General features: G+C 40.6%; 2 protein-coding genes across 2 annotated transcripts; both read left to right on the forward strand.

Moving 5' to 3' along the window:
- The first annotated feature begins 1,051 nt into the window (after positions 1–1,051).
- LOC145035502 (uncharacterized) lies at positions 1,052–12,287 on the forward strand. Its single transcript, XM_078984036.1, has 3 exons — positions 1,052–1,927; positions 11,064–11,300; positions 11,928–12,287. Exons 1-3 carry the CDS (start codon positions 1,052–1,054, stop codon positions 12,285–12,287), a joined length of 1,473 nt encoding a protein of 490 aa, XP_078840162.1.
- A 21-nt stretch (positions 12,288–12,308) lies between these two features.
- LOC145035503 (uncharacterized) lies at positions 12,309–15,114 on the forward strand. Its single transcript, XM_078984037.1, has 2 exons — positions 12,309–12,681; positions 14,816–15,114. The coding sequence occupies exons 1-2, from the start codon at positions 12,309–12,311 to the stop codon at positions 15,112–15,114; spliced, it is 672 nt and encodes a 223-aa protein (XP_078840163.1).
- The last annotated feature ends 2,374 nt before the right edge of the window (positions 15,115–17,488 follow it).

Here is a 17,488-nt window from a genome sequence, read left to right on the forward strand (position 1 = left end):
GATTCTAAACATTCAAGCCATGATGAATAATGGTACATGGATGTATCCCGAGGTGTAAAGGAAGTCCAAACCCCTCAAATTTAAGCTCAATTGTCTGAGCTTATGAAAGTGGTTTTAATGCTAGCCAAATACAAAGGTGTGCAACCTACACCCCGCCCGTGCGGTATTTGCACTCAAGTGGGACACCCAACCGATATGTGCCCACAACTTCAAGATGAGGATTATGCTGAAGCAAATGCGTTAGGAGGATATTCTGGGTCAAATCAAAGCGGATTTGAGCACTTACGAAATGACCAAAGATGGAACAACAATCAAGGTTGGGGATGAAATCGATAGGGAGATCATCAACCAAATCAACCACAACATTACCAACAAAGACCACCATTTCCTCACAATCAACAAAGACCACCTTTTCAACCTCAAAATTTCCATCCAAGGCATCCAGCACAACCACCTCCACAAGTAGGTTCATCAAGCATGTCACTAGAAGATATTGTCAAGAGCCTTGCAACTAGCACTCAAACCTTCCAACATGAAACGAAAGAAAGCATAAAAAGGTTGGAGCAACAAGTTTCATAACTTGCTCAGTCCGTTAGTAAGATAGAATCACAAGGCAATCTACCATCTTAAACCGAGAAGAACCAGAAACACAACACATGTGCCATTACCTTAAGAGGTGGGAAAAGCTATGAAGGTCCAAAGATTCCGGATGAAGAAGAGGAAGAGAAAGAGATTGAGGTGGAAGAGGCTATCAAAAAAGAGGAAAGGAAAAATACTTCCAATTCAAAGAAACCAATAGAAACCAAAGTGAAAGTCACACCAGCTCCATTTCCTTCAAGGCTAACAAGTACAAAGAGAGAATCGGAAGACGACGAAATCATGGCAATGTTTCAAAAGGTTGAAATCAATATTCCCCTTTTAGATGCTATTACATAGATTCCTAGATATTCTAGGAACTTTGCACGTCTAAGAAAAAGCTTAAAGGAAATGAAACTGTAAAAGTAAGGGAAAACGTTTCAGTCCTGTTACAAAAACGGATACCAAAAAACGCATGGACCGGGGTGTTTTCACGGTTCCTTGTAAAAAGGGTAACCTTTCTGTACCACGTGCCATGCTAGACCTTGGAGCATCAATTAATGTCTTACCGTATTTAAGCTATAAGACAATGGGAATTGGACCTTTATCAAAAACCGGAGTTATTATTCAACTTGCCGACCTGTCTTTGGTACACCTAAAAGGTGTATTGGAGGACGTGTTAGTGCAAGCCAACGAACTTGTATTTCCTACTGACTTTTATGTTTTGGATATGGGTGATGACAACACCCCACAATCGAGCTCCATCCTGTTGGGGAGACCATTCATGAGTACCACAAAAACAAAAATAAATGTAGCAAATGGTACATTGTCTATGGAGTTCTATGGTGAGGTGATCAACTTTAATATCTTTGAAGCTACGTGTTATCCTAGTGATATTATTTCTTTAAACTTCATAGATGTTATTGATTCATGTACTAATGATTGTTTCGAGTTGTCAAGCCAAGATGTGCTAACCACCATATTGAGCAAGCATTTTGATGAAACACGGATCAAGAATCTGGCTGATAAGTACACCTTGGAGGATGAGTTGATGGAAGCAATCAACTCCTTGGAGAAAGCACAGCCTATTAGGGTTGAACCACCCCGCATGAAGCTTAAGAACTCGGATCCGAAACTCCTTCCATCCATAGTACACCCACCGAGTCTCGAGTTGAAAACTCTTCCCGACCATCTCAAGTATGACTATCTCGGAGAGGAAGAGACATTAACAATGATAATTTCAACCAATCTAGCAAAAAAAGAAGAAAAAGAATTGATTGAAATATTGAAAAAATACAAGGAGGCTATTGGCTGGACCATTGCGGACATAAAGGGGTTGTGTAACACCCGTGTTTCTGGGCTTGCCATTTTTAGCAATGTAATAGTCTAGGTTAACCTTTGTAACCCAATTTGAAATAATAAGAACGTATTATTTGAGTATTATATGTTTCGTGCTTAATTGCTTAATTATGTGATATAATTAATTAAGAATAAAATGAGCGTCAAAATTGAAGTGTAAAATAAACTCGATATCTTTGGATAATGTTGTAGTAGCTGAAACGAGGTTTCCGAATATATATAGAATGCCCAAATCTGACTTTGTACGAGGAAGTTATGATTTTCTGAAGTTTCGACTTGGCAGTATGCAGCCCGAATACTCGATTTGAGATCGAGCGGTTTTTAGCCGAAACAATATAAACGAGAATCGAAGATCTCGTTGTTAGTAGTGAAACGATGAAAAGTTAGGCGACAATCGACGTCGGACGAAGAAGTTCTGAATTTATAACGAAGTTTTTCTGTCCCGACCTCCTAAAAATAAATAATAAAAATAAATTCAAAATTAGCCGACGGAGTCTAAACGAAAGTTGTAGAGCGTAGTCTCACCTACGCGTGGATATAAAGAACGTCGAAAATGGAGTTTGTATGAAGAAGATATGAATTTTCAAAGTTTATTAAATAATTAATATTTAAATTTATTTATTATATCCGATATTATCTGAAAGGGAGTCACCGGACTCATCCGAAGTACGCCCAGCGTACAGCGAAGCGTGACGAAGCCCAACACTCGAGTACCTTCGATGACGCAAGCGCTGACCATCCGAGGTGTACGCCCCGCGTAGCCTCGTATGCCCATCGTACGTGCGAGGGTCCAGCCTCCTATAAAAGGGGATACGAAGGCAGCCTTAATCCTTTTCAAATTTCTTCCTTTTCTCTCTAGTCTTTGCCTTGTTTAGCATGCCGTTTATACCCCGAAGCCCCGGTAATATTCCCAAGCCCCGAAGCAAGATCCGAAGCCTTGAGGATCCCGAAGAGCGTTATTCACGAGCCGACCCTGCCCGCGCGGAGCCCGGTTTTGTGAAGATCTTCCAGATCTACGGAGAAACACCTCTTCTGCAAGCCGTAGTGCTGCCCGATCATCTTTTGATCAAGTGAGTGTGTAGTCATTTTCTTCCAATGCAATATTATGAAGTATTTTATATAAAATACGTGTTATGTGTATATATTTTGTTGTTATACGTGTGAGTGTATAATCACTCTCTTCTATCTCATACATCTGATTTATTCTCTATTAAATACGTGTTATGTGTGTGTGCCTCATCTGTTATGTGGAATATGTATTGATTAAAGCATGCTATACAAGTTTTTAAACTATGTATAAAAATATATATTTTTTATCTACTAATATAGTGGGTAGAACATGGGTAGATAGTTGGTGTGTAATAAACAGATGAGAGGCGTCGGTGTTGTTGGTGTTATTCTAGTCATTCAGCAGAGTATGGATGACGACCACAGATTATTCTAGACTGTCCTGTGGAACACTAGCAGGCTCATAACTTGTAGGTGTTGTGAACAACGTGTTCACCGGTGTACTCTATCACCTACATGGTTGCCGTTAGGACACTTATTGTTGAGGAAGCCCCTCTGCAGTAATGTTCTTCCCGATGAAAATCCTGAATTAGGTTCCTTATAATAGATGTTATTTTTAGGGATGTAAAGTGAGGATAACGGGAATGGGTAATCGGGTTTATGGTTGATTGTTAAATTAAATATTGATTGTGGGTTGAAAACCCTATATGTTCACCAGGCTCCCAAGCCTGACCCACGCAGTTTATTTGTATTACAGGAAGTGGCACAAGAGCTTAAGATGGGCAAATCATCAATTTGTTTTGTTTACAAGTTTGTATATGTATATATTTGTTGAATGACTTGTAATGCTATTGTTTATGCTTTATGTATGTATCTGGACATGACATCCCGACTTTTGATTATGAAATGAAATCATATTTCATTATGAAATGTTTTGATAAATATTTATTTTATCATGTTTTGTTTTTGGGAACAAATTTCGCATCTCTTTTTAGAATTAAAAGGATTTACTCTGAAAATGTTTAAAAAGCATAAATGAAACCGGTCTTTTCTGGCCGAAATTTTGGGGATGTCACAGTTGGTATCAGAGCATTAGTTTAAGCGAACTAGGAATTTGTAGGATTTCTAGACTTAAACTTAGAATGCTAAGTGGATATTGTGAGGTGTGTGTCTGTTAAATTTTAGACACAAGCACTAGTAAATTTTAGGAAGTTGCCTAAAATGCTTTTACGTGCTAAATGTTATATGTTACCATATATGATATTATTTGTTCGGATCTATGGTTTGTTGCCAACCGGATATGAAGGTTTATGTGTTTAGGATTCTAAGCGTGTGTCTACGATATTAGGAATAGCATGTAATCATTTTGGAGTGATAAGGATGATTTGAATATCTATCATGAATGAAGATCTAAATTTCACCGTATTCGGTGTATAGATCAAAAATGGTGAGAACAAGAAGCGGTGTTGGAAACGTAAACAAGAACAAGAATCAACCGCCTGTAATTCAACAAGTAGCTGTTGAAGCTGCTGCACCAGAATAGATCACCATGGCTGGAGTGCAAGTCATGATTCAGGCTATGTTAGTCGAACAAAGGGAGGAAATGCGACAGATGTTGCATGGAAATATGGACGAACCTATCATACCTAACGTGGAACCCGAACCGATTCCCGAACGATCGGAGGAAGGGAACAATAGTCACATTGTGAGTCAAATTGGGACTCAAGAAGAACGAAGGAAAGATCCGGAAAGGAGAAACAAGAAGGATGGGAAAATGTACAAGAATTTCTTGGGCGCCAAGCCGCCAAGTCTTTCTGGAAGCCCGAAGCCTGTTGAGATAATGGATTGGATCTTTAAAATAGAGATGGTATTTGAAAGTTGCAACTGTAGCAACAAGCAGAAGACTGTTTTCGCAGTTAGACAACTGAAGACTGGAGTCTTGAGTTGGTGGAAGTTGTTGGAAGATACTATGCCACGAGGGGAAGCCCTGAAAATGTCATGGGAGGAGTTCTTGGAACTGTTAAGGGTGCAATATTGTTCAGAGATAGATCTGATTGATTTGAACAATGAGTTAAAAAACTTGAAAAAGGGGAGGATGAGCATAGATGACTATGCTACCCCGTTCACTGAGAAAATGAAGTTATTTCCATACCTAGTGCCAATGGAACTCTCCAAGATTGAGAGGTTCGCTAATGGACTGCCTGCCGACTTTGATCCGACAGTCAAGATGGCAACCACTCTGAAAACAGTTGTTCGAGCAGCTAAGAACGTGGAGGCCCAACAGAAAGGAAAAGGGTCTGGAAAGGATAGATGTTGGTGAAAAGAGGAAGTTCGAGGTATCTTCAGGATCCAACAAGAAAAACAAGTTCTAGAAGTCTGGTTCGAGTGGAGGTGGAGGCGAAGCCAAGTGGTGCGACAAATGTAAGAAGAAGCATCATGGAAAATGTGAGGTAGTGGCCACATGCTACAAATGTGGAAAGCCAGGGCACTATGCCAATGAATGCACCCTCACCAAGAAAGTTTTCTATGGTTTTGGTGACGAGGGGCACATCTTAAAGGATTATCCGAAAAAGAAGGAAGCAGCTAGACCCAACATTCCGCCAAAGCCAAAGGCAAGAACATTCCTGATGACACTGGAAGCTACTAAAGATGAAGCTGATGTCGCTTCAGGTACCTTTCTCGTTAACAATTTTCCTGCCCAAATTTTATTTGATTCTGGAGCCAACTACTCCTTTATTTCGCATGAATTTGATATAAAACTAGCTTTGCATGTTGATAGACTAGATAATGCTTTATTTGTCGAAGTTGCTAGTGGCAAGTTTGTACCTGTTAGTCATCGTATGAAAAACATCTTAATTGATCTGAATGGGAATAAGTTCCACGAGGAATTATTGCCTATCGAACTTAACAGTTTCGACATCGTTTTGGGAATGGATTGGCTTAGCACCAATGATGCCGAAATATTGTGCAAGAAGAAGATAGTCAAAGTAAACCCACCTAGGAAAGAGTCGTTTATGGTGTATGGAGATAAACGTAGAGTAAATTCTGGAATCATTTCATTGATGAAATCCAGAAAGTGTTTGGCTAAAGGATGTACATCGTATCTAGCATTCGTGATCGATGCTAAGAAGGAGAAAAAGGCGATGCAAAGCATTCCTGTCGTATGTGATTATCCAGAAGTATTTCCCGAAGATCTTCCCGGATTACCGCCTGATAGACAAGTGAAATTTAGAATGGACTTGTTACCAGGGACGACGCCAATAGCAAAAGCACCTTATCGATTAACACCAACGGATATGAAGGAGCTAATGATGCAACTTCAGGAGTTATTGGACAAGGGTTTCATTAGACCTAGTTCATCACCCTGGGGAGCTCCGATGTTATTCGTGAAGAAGAAAGATGGAAGTATGAGAATGTGCATCGATTACAGAGAGCTGAACAAGGCAACAATAAAGAATAGATATTCGTTGCCGAGGATTGATGACCTGTTCGATCAACTACAAGGTTCAAGTTATTTTTCAAAGATTGACCTAAGTTCAGGATATCATTAGCTAAAGGTGAAAGAGCAGGATATAGAGAAGACTGCGTTTAGAACACGATATGGGCACTACGAGTTTTTGGTTATGTCGTTTGGACTAACCAATGCTCCAGCAGCATTCATGGATTTAATGAACATGGTTTGTAATCCGTTCCTAGATAAATATGTGATAGTGTTCATAGATGAAATTCTAATTTATTCGAAAAGCCAAGAGGAGCATGGCAGATACTTGCGAGAAGTGTTAGAAGTTCTGAAGAAGGAGAAGCTGTACGCAAAGTTCTCCAAATGTGATTTTTGGATTAGAGAAGTCCAATTCTTGGGTCACGTGGTCAACCAAGAAGGGATAATGGTTAATCCAGCGAAGATCGAAGTTGTGATGAAGTGGGAACAACCAAAAAGTCCCACGGAGATCCGAAGCTTTTTAGGATTAGCCGGATATTACCGAAGGTTTATCCAAGGCTTTTCTTCGATCGCTAGTCCATTAACAGCTTTGACCCACAAATGAGCTACTTATGCTTGGAGTGATAAGCATAAAGAAGCGTTCGAGAAGCTAAAGAAGAAACTATGCGAGGCACCGATACTTTCTCAACCCAATGGAGTTGAAGACTTCGTTGTTTATAGCGATGCATCTGGGGTTGGATTGAGTTGTGTTCTGACCCAAAGAGATAAGGTGATCGCATATGCATCTCGAAAATTGAAGGAGCATGAAAGGAACTACCCGAATCATGATTTGGAGTTGGCAGTGGTAATTTTCGCTCTGAAAATATGGAGGCATTACCTCTATGGCACGAAAGCAAACTTTTCACTGATCATAAGAGTCTCCAATATCTCTTCGGTCAGAAGGAATTAAATATGAGGCAACAACGCTGCCTAGAATTGCTTAAGGACTACGACTGTACCACCCTGGTAAAGCAAATAGTGTTGCTGATGCTCTCAGTCGGAAAGTCAATGTTAAAAGAAAAAGGCCAAGAGCGTTGAGAATTAAAGTTATCTCGACCATTGTGGAAAGTATAAAGAAAGCTCAAGAGGAAGCTTCTGAAAGGAATGACCGAAAGGAGGAACGTTTGGGCAAAACGTTGGTGTTCGGTATAAACAATCATGGACTGAAGGTGTTCCAAGATCGGATTTGGATACCTAATACAGGAGGGTCAGAGATATTCTGATGGAAGAAGCTCACAAGACCATGTACTCGATTCATCCCGGTAGCACTAAAATGTATAGGGACCTGAAACCCTACTACTGGTGGCTGACAATGAAGCTTGACGTTGCAAAGTATGTGGCTGAGTGTGTGACTTGTGCGAAAGTCAAGACACAACATCAGAAACTGTACGGGAGTTTAGAACCATTGCCTGTGCCTGTGGGTAAGTGGGAAGACATTGTTGTGGATTTTGTCACTAAACTACCCAGAACAAAGAATGGTCACGACATGATTTGGGTGGTCGTTGATCGATTCACTAAGAGTGTCCATTTCATAGCAGCCAAGGAGAAATGGTCTATAGAAAAGCTTGCGAATTCTTATGTGAAGGAAATTGTGAGGCTTCACGGTGTTCTGCTAACGATTGTGTCAGATCTTGATAGTCGTTTCACCTCAAGATTTTGGAAAAGTCTACAAGAGGAATTGGGTACCAAGTTGTGTTTAAGTACAGCTTACCATCCGCAGACTGATGGTCAGAGCGAACGAACAATACAAACACTTAATGATATGCTAAGAGCATGTACCTTAGAACTCCAAGGTAACTAGGATGAACATTTACCTTTGGTAGAATTTTCCTATAATAATAGTTTTCACTCGAGCATAAAGATGGCACCTTATCAAGCTTTGTATGGACATAAGTGTCGTACGCCGTCTTGTTGGCTTGAGGCTGGGAAAAAACAGTTTACGGGACCAAAGATAGTCCATCAAACTGCTGAAAAGTTGAAAATAATTTTGGAGAGAATGTCTCAGGATCGTCAAAAGAGCTATGCTGACAACAAGCGAAGACCGATGACTTTTGAAGTTGGAGATTCAGTTTTGCTTAAAGTCTCACCGTGGAAGGGACTTATAAGATTTGTAAAAGGGGAAAATTAAGTCCAAGGTTTATTGGACCGTTTAAAGTTCTTCAGAGGATTGGGAACCAAGCTTACAAGCTCGAACTACTATAAGAACTGAATGGAATTCATAACAGTTTCCACGTGTGTTATTTGAGGAAGTTCACGAGAGAAGTTCCCGACATGATTCCACTTTCGGAGTTGAGAATCGATGAGAACAAAAGGTTGATTAGAGAACCAGAGGCAATCATTGACCGAAAGACTAAGAAGTTGCGACGTAAGATGGTTGAGTTAGTGCTTGTCCGATGGAAACACGCGAATGGGCCGAATCTCACATGGGAGACGGAGAGTGACATGATAAGTTGCTACCCGCATTTGTTTGTTGATGTGTGACTCCAGGGACGGAATCATTCTAAGGTGGGGAGAATTGTAATACCCGTGTTTCTGGGCTTTCCATTTTTAGCAATGTAATAGTCTAGGTTAACCATTGTAACCCAATTTGAAATAATAAGAACGTATTATTTAAGTATTATATGTTTCGTGCTTAATTGCTTAATTATGTGATATAATTAATTAAGAATAAAATGAGGGTCAAAATTGAAGTGTAAAATAAACTCGATATCTTTGGATAATGTTGTAGTAGTTGAAACGAGGTTTCCGAATATATATAGAACGCCCAAATCTGACTTTGTACGAGGAAGTTATGATTTTCTGAAGTTTCGACTTGGCAGTATGCAGCCCGAATACTCGATTTGAGATCGAACGGTTTTTAGCCGAAACAATCTAAACGAGAATCGAAGATCTCGTTGTTAGTAGTGAAACGATGAAAAGTTAGGCGACAATCGACGTCGGACGAAGAAGTTCTGAATTTATAACAAAGTTTTTCTGTCCCGGCCTCCTAAAAATAAATTAAAAATTAGCCGACGGAGTCTAAACAAAATTTGTAGAGCGTAGTCTCACCTACGCGTGGATATAAAAAACATCGAAAACGGAGTTCGTATGAAGAACATATGAACTTTCAAATTTTATTAAATAATTAATATTTAAATTTATTTATTATATCTGATATTATCCAAAGGGGAGTCATCGGACTCATCCGAAGTACGCCCAGCGTACAACGAAGTGTGACGAAGGCCAACACTCGAGTACCTCCGATGACGCAAGCACTGACGATCCGAGGCGTACCCCCCGTGTAGCCTCGTACACCCAACGTACATGCGAGGGTCCAACCTCCTATAAAAGGGGATACGAAGGTAGCCTTATAAATCCTTTTAAAATTTCTTCCTTTTCTCTCTAGTCTTTGCCTCGTTTAGCATGCCGTTTATACCCCGAAGCCCCAGTAATATTCCCGAGCCCCGAAGCAACATCCGAAGCCTTGAGGATCCCGAAGAGCGTTATTCCTGAGCCGAAGCCCTGCCCGCGAGGAGCCCGGTTTTGTGAAGATCTTCCAGATCTACGGAGAAACACCTCTTCTGCAAGCCGTAGGGCTGCCCGATCATCTTCTGATCAAGTGAGTGTGTAGTCATTTTCTTCCAATGCAATATTATGAAGTATTTTATATAAAATACATGTTATGTGTATATATTTTATTGTTATACATGTGAGTGTATAATCACTCTCTTCTATCTCATACATCTGATTTATTCTCTATGAAATACGTGTTATGTGTGTGTGCCTCATCTGTTATGTGGAATATGTATTGATTAGAGCATGCTATACAAGTTTTTAAACTATGTATAAAAATGTATATTTTTATCTACTAATATGTTGGGTAGAAAATGGGTAGATAGTTAGTGTGTAATAAACAGATGAGAGGCCTCGGTGTTGTTGGTGTTATTCTAGTCATTCAGCAGAGTATGGATGATGACCACGGACTATTCTAGATTGTCCTGTGGAACACTAGCATGCTCATAACCTGTAGGTATTGTGAACGACGTGTTCACCGGTGTACTCTATCCCCCACGTGGTCGCCTTTAGGACACTTATTGTTGAGGAAGCCCCTCTGCAGTAATGTTCGTCCCGATGAAAATCCTGAGTTAGGTTCCTTATAATAGATGTTATTTTTAGGGACGTAAAGTGAGGATAACGGGAATGAGTAATCGGGTTTATTGTTGATTGTTAAATAAAATATTTATTGTGGGTTGAAAACCCTATATGCTCACCAGGCTCCCAAGCCTGACCCACTAAGTTTATTTGTATTACAGGAAGTGGCACAAGAGCTTAAGATGAGCGAATCATCAAGTTGTTTTGTTTACAAGTTTGTATATGTATATATTTGTTGAATGACTTGTAATGCTATCATTTATGCTTTATGATCTGTATCGGGACATGACATCCCGACTTTTGATTATGAAATGAAATCATATTTCTTTATGAAATGTGTTGATAAATATCTATTTTATCATGTTTTGTTTTTGGGAACAAATTCCGCATCTCTTTTTAGAATTAAAAGGATTTACTCTGAAAATGTTTAAAAAGCATAAATGAAACCGGTCTTTTCTGGCTGAGATTTTGGGGATGTCACAGGTTGATTCTGTCATTATATATGCATAAGATATTGATGGAAGAAGACTTTAAGCTAACTCGTGAAGCCCAAAGGAGATTAAATCCACCTATGATGGAGGTGGTTAAAAAAGAGAGCATGAAGATATTGAATGCAGGTGTAATCTACCCCATTTCTGATAGTAAGTGGGTATGTCTCGTACAAGTTGTCCCGAAAAAAGCCGGAGTCACCGTTGTCAAAAACTCCGAAGGGGAATTGGTACCTACCCGTGTGCAGAACGGGTGGAGGGTTTGTATCGATCATAGGAAGTTAAATGCTTCCACCCGCAAAGACCACTTCCCTTTGCCATTCATCAATCAGATGTTAGAACGATTGGTCGGGAAATCTCACTATTGCTGCCTTGATGGTTTTTCTGGTTTTCACCAAATTCCGGTTGCCCCAGAAGACCAATAGAAAACCACATTCACATGTCCCTTCGGCACCTTTGCGTATAGATGCATGCCCTTCGGCTTGTGCAATGCACCCGCGACCTTCCAAAGATGTATGGTGAGCATATTTTTAGAATATATCAAAAATATCATAGAGGTTTTCATGGACGATTTTACTATTTATGGAAATTCTTTTAATGAATGTTTGCAAAATCTCACCAAAATCTTACAAAGGTGCATTGACACGAACTTAGACCTTAATTATGAAAAATGTCATTTTATGGTTGATAAGGGCTTGATACTTGGACATGTGGTGTCACAAAAAGGTTTATAAGTTGACAAGGTCAAAATAGATGTTATTAAGAGCTTACCATACCCGAAAAATGTTCGGGAAGTGTGTTCTTTTCTTGGACATGCAGGTTTCTATTGGCGGTTTATAAAGGATTTTTCCAAGATCACGGTGCCGATGTGTTAACTTCTACAAAAGGAGGTTGATTTTGAGTTTGGTGATGCATGTAAAAGTGCATTTGATCGTTTGAAGTATTTGTTGACATCCACCCCCATCATCCAGCTGCCAAATTGGGATCTCCCATTCGAGATCATGTGCGATGCTAGCAACACCACGGTTAGGGCAATTATGGGAGAAAAGGTGGACCGAGCTCAACATGTCATCTACTATGCATCCAAGACTTTGGATAATGCACAAGCCAATTGCATGACAACTAAACAGGAGATGCTAGACATTGTTTTCACATTAGAAATGTTTGGACAATACCTCCTTGGGACCAAAGTGATTATCTATTCGGACCATTCAGCCTTGAAGAAACTATTACTCAAGAAAGATTAAAATCCGAGGTTAATACGGTGGATGTTGCTGCTGCAAGATTTTGATATAGAAATCAAAGATAAAAGTGGAAAAGAAAACTTTGTCACGGATCATCTCAGCCGTATTGTGCCACCCGAAGAAAAAACACCAATCCGAGACACATTTCCAGATGAACATTTATTTATGGCCAAAGATGCACCATGGTATGCAAATATCGTCAACTACTTGGTCACGAATCAATTTCCCCCGAATTCCACACATTGGCAAAAGGATAAAATCATGAAGGAAGCCAAGCGATACATATGGGATGAGCCTTACCTTTGGAAGTATTGTGCAGACCAAATGATCCGAAGGTGTATTGAGCAACAAGAGGTACAATCCATCCTTGATTTTTTTCATTCATATGCTTGTGGAGGTCACTTTGGACCCCAAAGGACAGCTAGAAAAGTCTTAGATAGCGGATTTTTTTGGCCTACCATTTTTCACGATTCCTATGTGTTTTGTGCACATTGTGATAAATGTCAAACATTTGGGTCCTTAACCTCTAGGAATCGAATGCCCCTTACCCCCATTTTAGCATGCGAGATCTTTGATGTATGGGGTATTGACTTTATGGGACCATTTCCGCCCTCTTTTGGTTGTTCATACATTTTGTTGGCGGTGGACTATGTGTCCAAATGGGTGGAGGCCAAAGCCGCCTGTACTAATGATTCCAAAGTTGTGGTGGATTTTCTTAAAGCACAAATTTTCTACCGGTTTGGCACACCAAAGGTTCTCATAAGTGATCGTGGAACTTACTTTTGCAACTGGATGCTTGAAGATGTAACATCCGGAATTTCAATTATTATATTTATTCTTTTAAAATTCAAGTTTTGTGGAAGGAATCGGCGAGTTGATGCGTAGACTCGCCGAGTAGAGATGCGAATCATTATCCGGGTGAACGGCTGGACTCGGCGAGTCACCCCAACTACTCGGCGAGTCCATGTTGTTTAATGAAGCCCTAATTCCTCGGGTTTGGGGCCTATTTAAAGGGCCTTATGGCCGTCATTTGCGGCTACCAAACCCCAGAGAGAAACCCTAAGTGTGCTAGAGCGTTTGTGAGAGGGAAAGGAGCTATTTCTTGATCTTTGTTGGTGTTTTTGCAAATAGAAGAGGACCAAGACAAGAGGAGGCTGAAGAGGGTGATAAGCTAGTGATTCCAGAGCTCAGAGACTTCATTTTGAGGTATCCATTTGAACCCTTCTTCAGTTTATGATGTGATTCTTAGAGTTAGGGCTTTTTAGCCCCATTAGAGGATGATTATATGGAGTGATTGGTCCCTTCTTGTGTTGGTATTATAGATCTGGACCCAAAGATGTCCAGAGACCCTTTCCCCTTGAGCTTTATGAGCATTAATGGAGGTTATGAACTTAGGGTGTCACCTTAGAGGCCATATCTTCAAATAAGGCCTTTGAGCCTTTGCATGTGCATCAAGATGTTAGATTTACGTGTTTATAATGCCTTGGGAACCTGGATCTATGGTTTAGAGAAGCGGATCTGACCTCAAGAGGTCAGTTCAGCTAGAGCATGGCATGGACTCGTCGAGTCCTTTAGCCGACTCGACGAGTAGGATGAGGTTTTTCCCGATAATCACATAGTTGGTGACTCGCTGAGTTTGGGAAGTGACTCGGTGAGTCAGAGGGAATCTAGAGGACAGAGTGCATGATGGTACTCGCCGATTCAGGAGCCGGAATCAGCGAGTTGGGTCAGGACATTTCAAAGATTTTGATCAGTGATGATTTCCAGAGTTGAGGTTGACTCAGTGAGTCGAATGAGGACTAGGAGAGTGAAGAGCCTGTGTGGACTCGCTGAGTCACAGTTGCACACTCAACGAGTTTGGTCAAGGTTGACTGTTGACTTCGTTGACTTTTAGGGTTAGTCAATGTTTGGACCTTAGTGTCATTGGAAGGGTAGGATAGTCTTTTACCCTTCCTAGTGGATGTATTGAGAGGAGGAGATTAGCCTAGCCATGAGGGTTGTATTAATTAGGGTATTTAATTCATGTGAATAGGCAGAGGCTAGACCAGAGTTACCGAGTCAGAAATTTACTAGGACATCCGAGGTGAGTCTTCTCACTATACTTTACCTTGAGTAGGTAAATAGAGTTATGTGATACAGTGTTTCATATATATTGTTTGTTGCACTGCATTCTTCTATGTGATTTATGTTGTGCATGCTTGCAGAGTTAGAACCTGAGGGTTCACAGAGTTTGGGTGCACGGACCCACAGAGTTATAGCCTCGAGTGGCTAATATGTGTTATATGTGGTATTTTGGGGAACTCACTAAGCTTTGTGCTTACAATGTTTTGTGTTATGTGTTTCAGGTACTAGTGAGGATCGCGGGAAGACGCCGGCTTGATTAGTACACACACGGGATTTTTATGCTATGAGATCTTGGGATTGATATATGTTATGAATTGAGTTTCAAACAATGATGCTTTTATGATTAATAAATGAATTATGTTTTTATAAAATGCAAAAAATTGTTTTGGAAATTTACGTTGTTACAGAAGATGTCCTGGAGAAGTATGGGGTGACTTATAAAGTCTCAAAAGCCTATCACCCTCAAACCAATGGGCAAGCTGAGGTCTCCAATAGGCAAATCAAAAGCATTTTGGAGAAAACGGTCAATCCGAATCGCAAAGACTATAGCATAAGGCTGGATGATGCCTTATGGGCATACCGTACTGCTTTCAAAGCACCCATTGGTATATCCCCATATAGGTTGGTATTTGGAAAAGCATGTCATCTACCAGTTGAGCTCGAACAAAAAGCTTTTTTTGGCCATAAAGAATTTCAACTTGAATGAAGAGGAGGCAGGACACAAAAGGAAGCTAGACATCCAAGAGCTAGAGGAGATCTGAAATGATGCGTATGAAAGTAACATGATCCATAAAGAAAAGACAAAGGTGTATCATGACAATATGATATCCCGAAAGACTTTTGCACAAGGAAAAAAAGTGCTTCTTTATCACTCAAGGTTCAAGTTTATTTCAGAGAGATCAAGATGGGTTGGTCCTTTCGTAGTCACAAAGGTATTCGACTATGGTGCGGTGGAAATCACAAGCCAACAAACTGGAAAACCACTCAAAGTTAATGGTCATAGATTGAAGCCGTTATATGAAGGATTCGAGGTGAAGTATGATGAGATAGAAGTTGTTGGGAACCCCACGTACCAAGACTGAAAGATATTTGGAGGCAAAGTTGAGCCAATGACTTAAAACAAGGGCAGCTTACCGGGAGGCAACCCGGGGGTATTTTTATCTTTTTCTTTAAAAACAATTTCCATTTCTTTGAGTTTTTGTTTTTTTTTTATGTTCCAAATGCATTCAAACATGATTTAAAGTCACCAAACATACCTTGGGATGCAAAAGCATTTCATTTGAATGAGAAGAAATTTTTTGGGTTCAAAAAGTGGAAGTGGCAATTAAAGGGGTACACGGCCCGTGTTCCTCTTGCCTCACAATGAACACGGGTCGTGTTCATCAATGGAAAACAATCCTAGAGTCAGAGGGGTACACGGCCCGTGTCATTTTTCCTTTATGACCAACATGGGCCGTGTTCAGCCAAATCTCGCACATTTTATGCCCAACACGGGCCGTGCCAATTTGCCCTTATGCCCAACACGGGTCGCGTTGCGCATCAGACTTGGTGTTTTTTAATACTAAAAATCGGGTTTTTGCCTCATTCTTCCACCCACTCATTCCAAAACAACCCTTTTCCCCCAAGAAAACCCCAAGGTCCTTTTCATCAAAAATCCCTTGATTCTTCACAATTTTGGTTTAAAACTTCAAAAAGGTTTGATTTTCATCTTCCCCACTTCATCTCCTAAATCTAATACACCATTTTATTGCATTTTCATGGTGGATTTGGGGGTTTTGACAAACCCTAGGTCCGAAAATTTCTTAGGATTCTGGTGTTTTTGTGCTTATTTCTTCATGTAGGCAAGCTTAGGGAGGTTGAAGACGGTCTTTCTCACCAATTACAACACATTTCCACTAACGATTCGGTACATTCTTTCTTATTCTTCACTTGTGGAATTTGTGTTCTTTAGGTCAAATTGCATGTATCTATGGTCATTTTGGACTTGACAATAACTTGGAAATCATTCAAAACTGAGTTTCCTACGAATTTTTGGTGGCAAAACTTCAGTTGACCGGACCCGTCAATAGTTGACTTTTTGACCGGTTGACCGGTTGACTTTTCATCTTTGCCCCATCTTTTGCATATGATGGGTGAGTTTTCTAAACGACTGAGGCATACTAACGCCTCAGCCCATCGTTGTAGTACCCCATCACCGCCATCTAGGTCCCCGTCACCCCCGCCTTAATCCCCACCCAATCCGGCCCATGGTGGTGTGGTTTGTCTTGGGCCTATTCAAGCTGCCAAAATTGAGGCCTTTCTCCAATGCGCGCATACTACCCAACAATTTGTACATGTGCCATCTCTCCATGAGTTGCACATCTACAACCAAGTCCACACCTTGTTCCGGAACATTAGATGGCAAGGGTTGTTAAGGGTCCACGAGCTCGGCTATAAAGTTCCAATAGCCAAGTTTTTGTCTTCAGTCTATTTGGACCACAGTGTCCTTCATTTCCGACTTATGAACCAAGATCATGCCTTGTCCCTAGACCAAATCAATGCCATAGTTGGGGCTCCTACAGAACACACATTTGGCCCTAATAATCCAATCCCAGGATACAACGATCTTACGTGGTGGACCGATTTTATGCGTCAGCTTCCCTATGTCTCAAGTTCTTCTAAGGCATCGTCTCTCATCCACCCTGTGATGAAAGTGTACCACAAGATTATTGCTTCACTTGTCATCCCTAGAGAGGAAAGAAGCACCATTAGCACCCTTGAGCTCAAAATACTCTATGCTATGGCCTACTCGGACGATAATCTTATTCCTCACTATGGCTCATTCCTATGTAACAAACTCACCCGCCTCAGCACATCACGATCTGACAAATTATCTTGTGGTGGCATTGTATGTTTATTTTCCAAAAGCGCTCCAGTCCGAGCCCCATACCACGAAATTCACCAACCTCTTCCTGATGAAACCTACCTTACCACGGAAATCCTTTAGTCTATGATAATGTTTTGGGTGGAGTATGGGAACCATAATTGGACCGTGGGTCAAAACCACGATCCACGGCTCCTTATCACCCCGGAAAATCAGG

This window comes from Lactuca saligna, chromosome 3 (assembly GCF_052625555.1).
Source record: "Lactuca saligna cultivar CGN05327 chromosome 3, ASM5262555v1, whole genome shotgun sequence".
Classification (NCBI taxonomy): domain Eukaryota; kingdom Viridiplantae; phylum Streptophyta; class Magnoliopsida; order Asterales; family Asteraceae; genus Lactuca; species Lactuca saligna.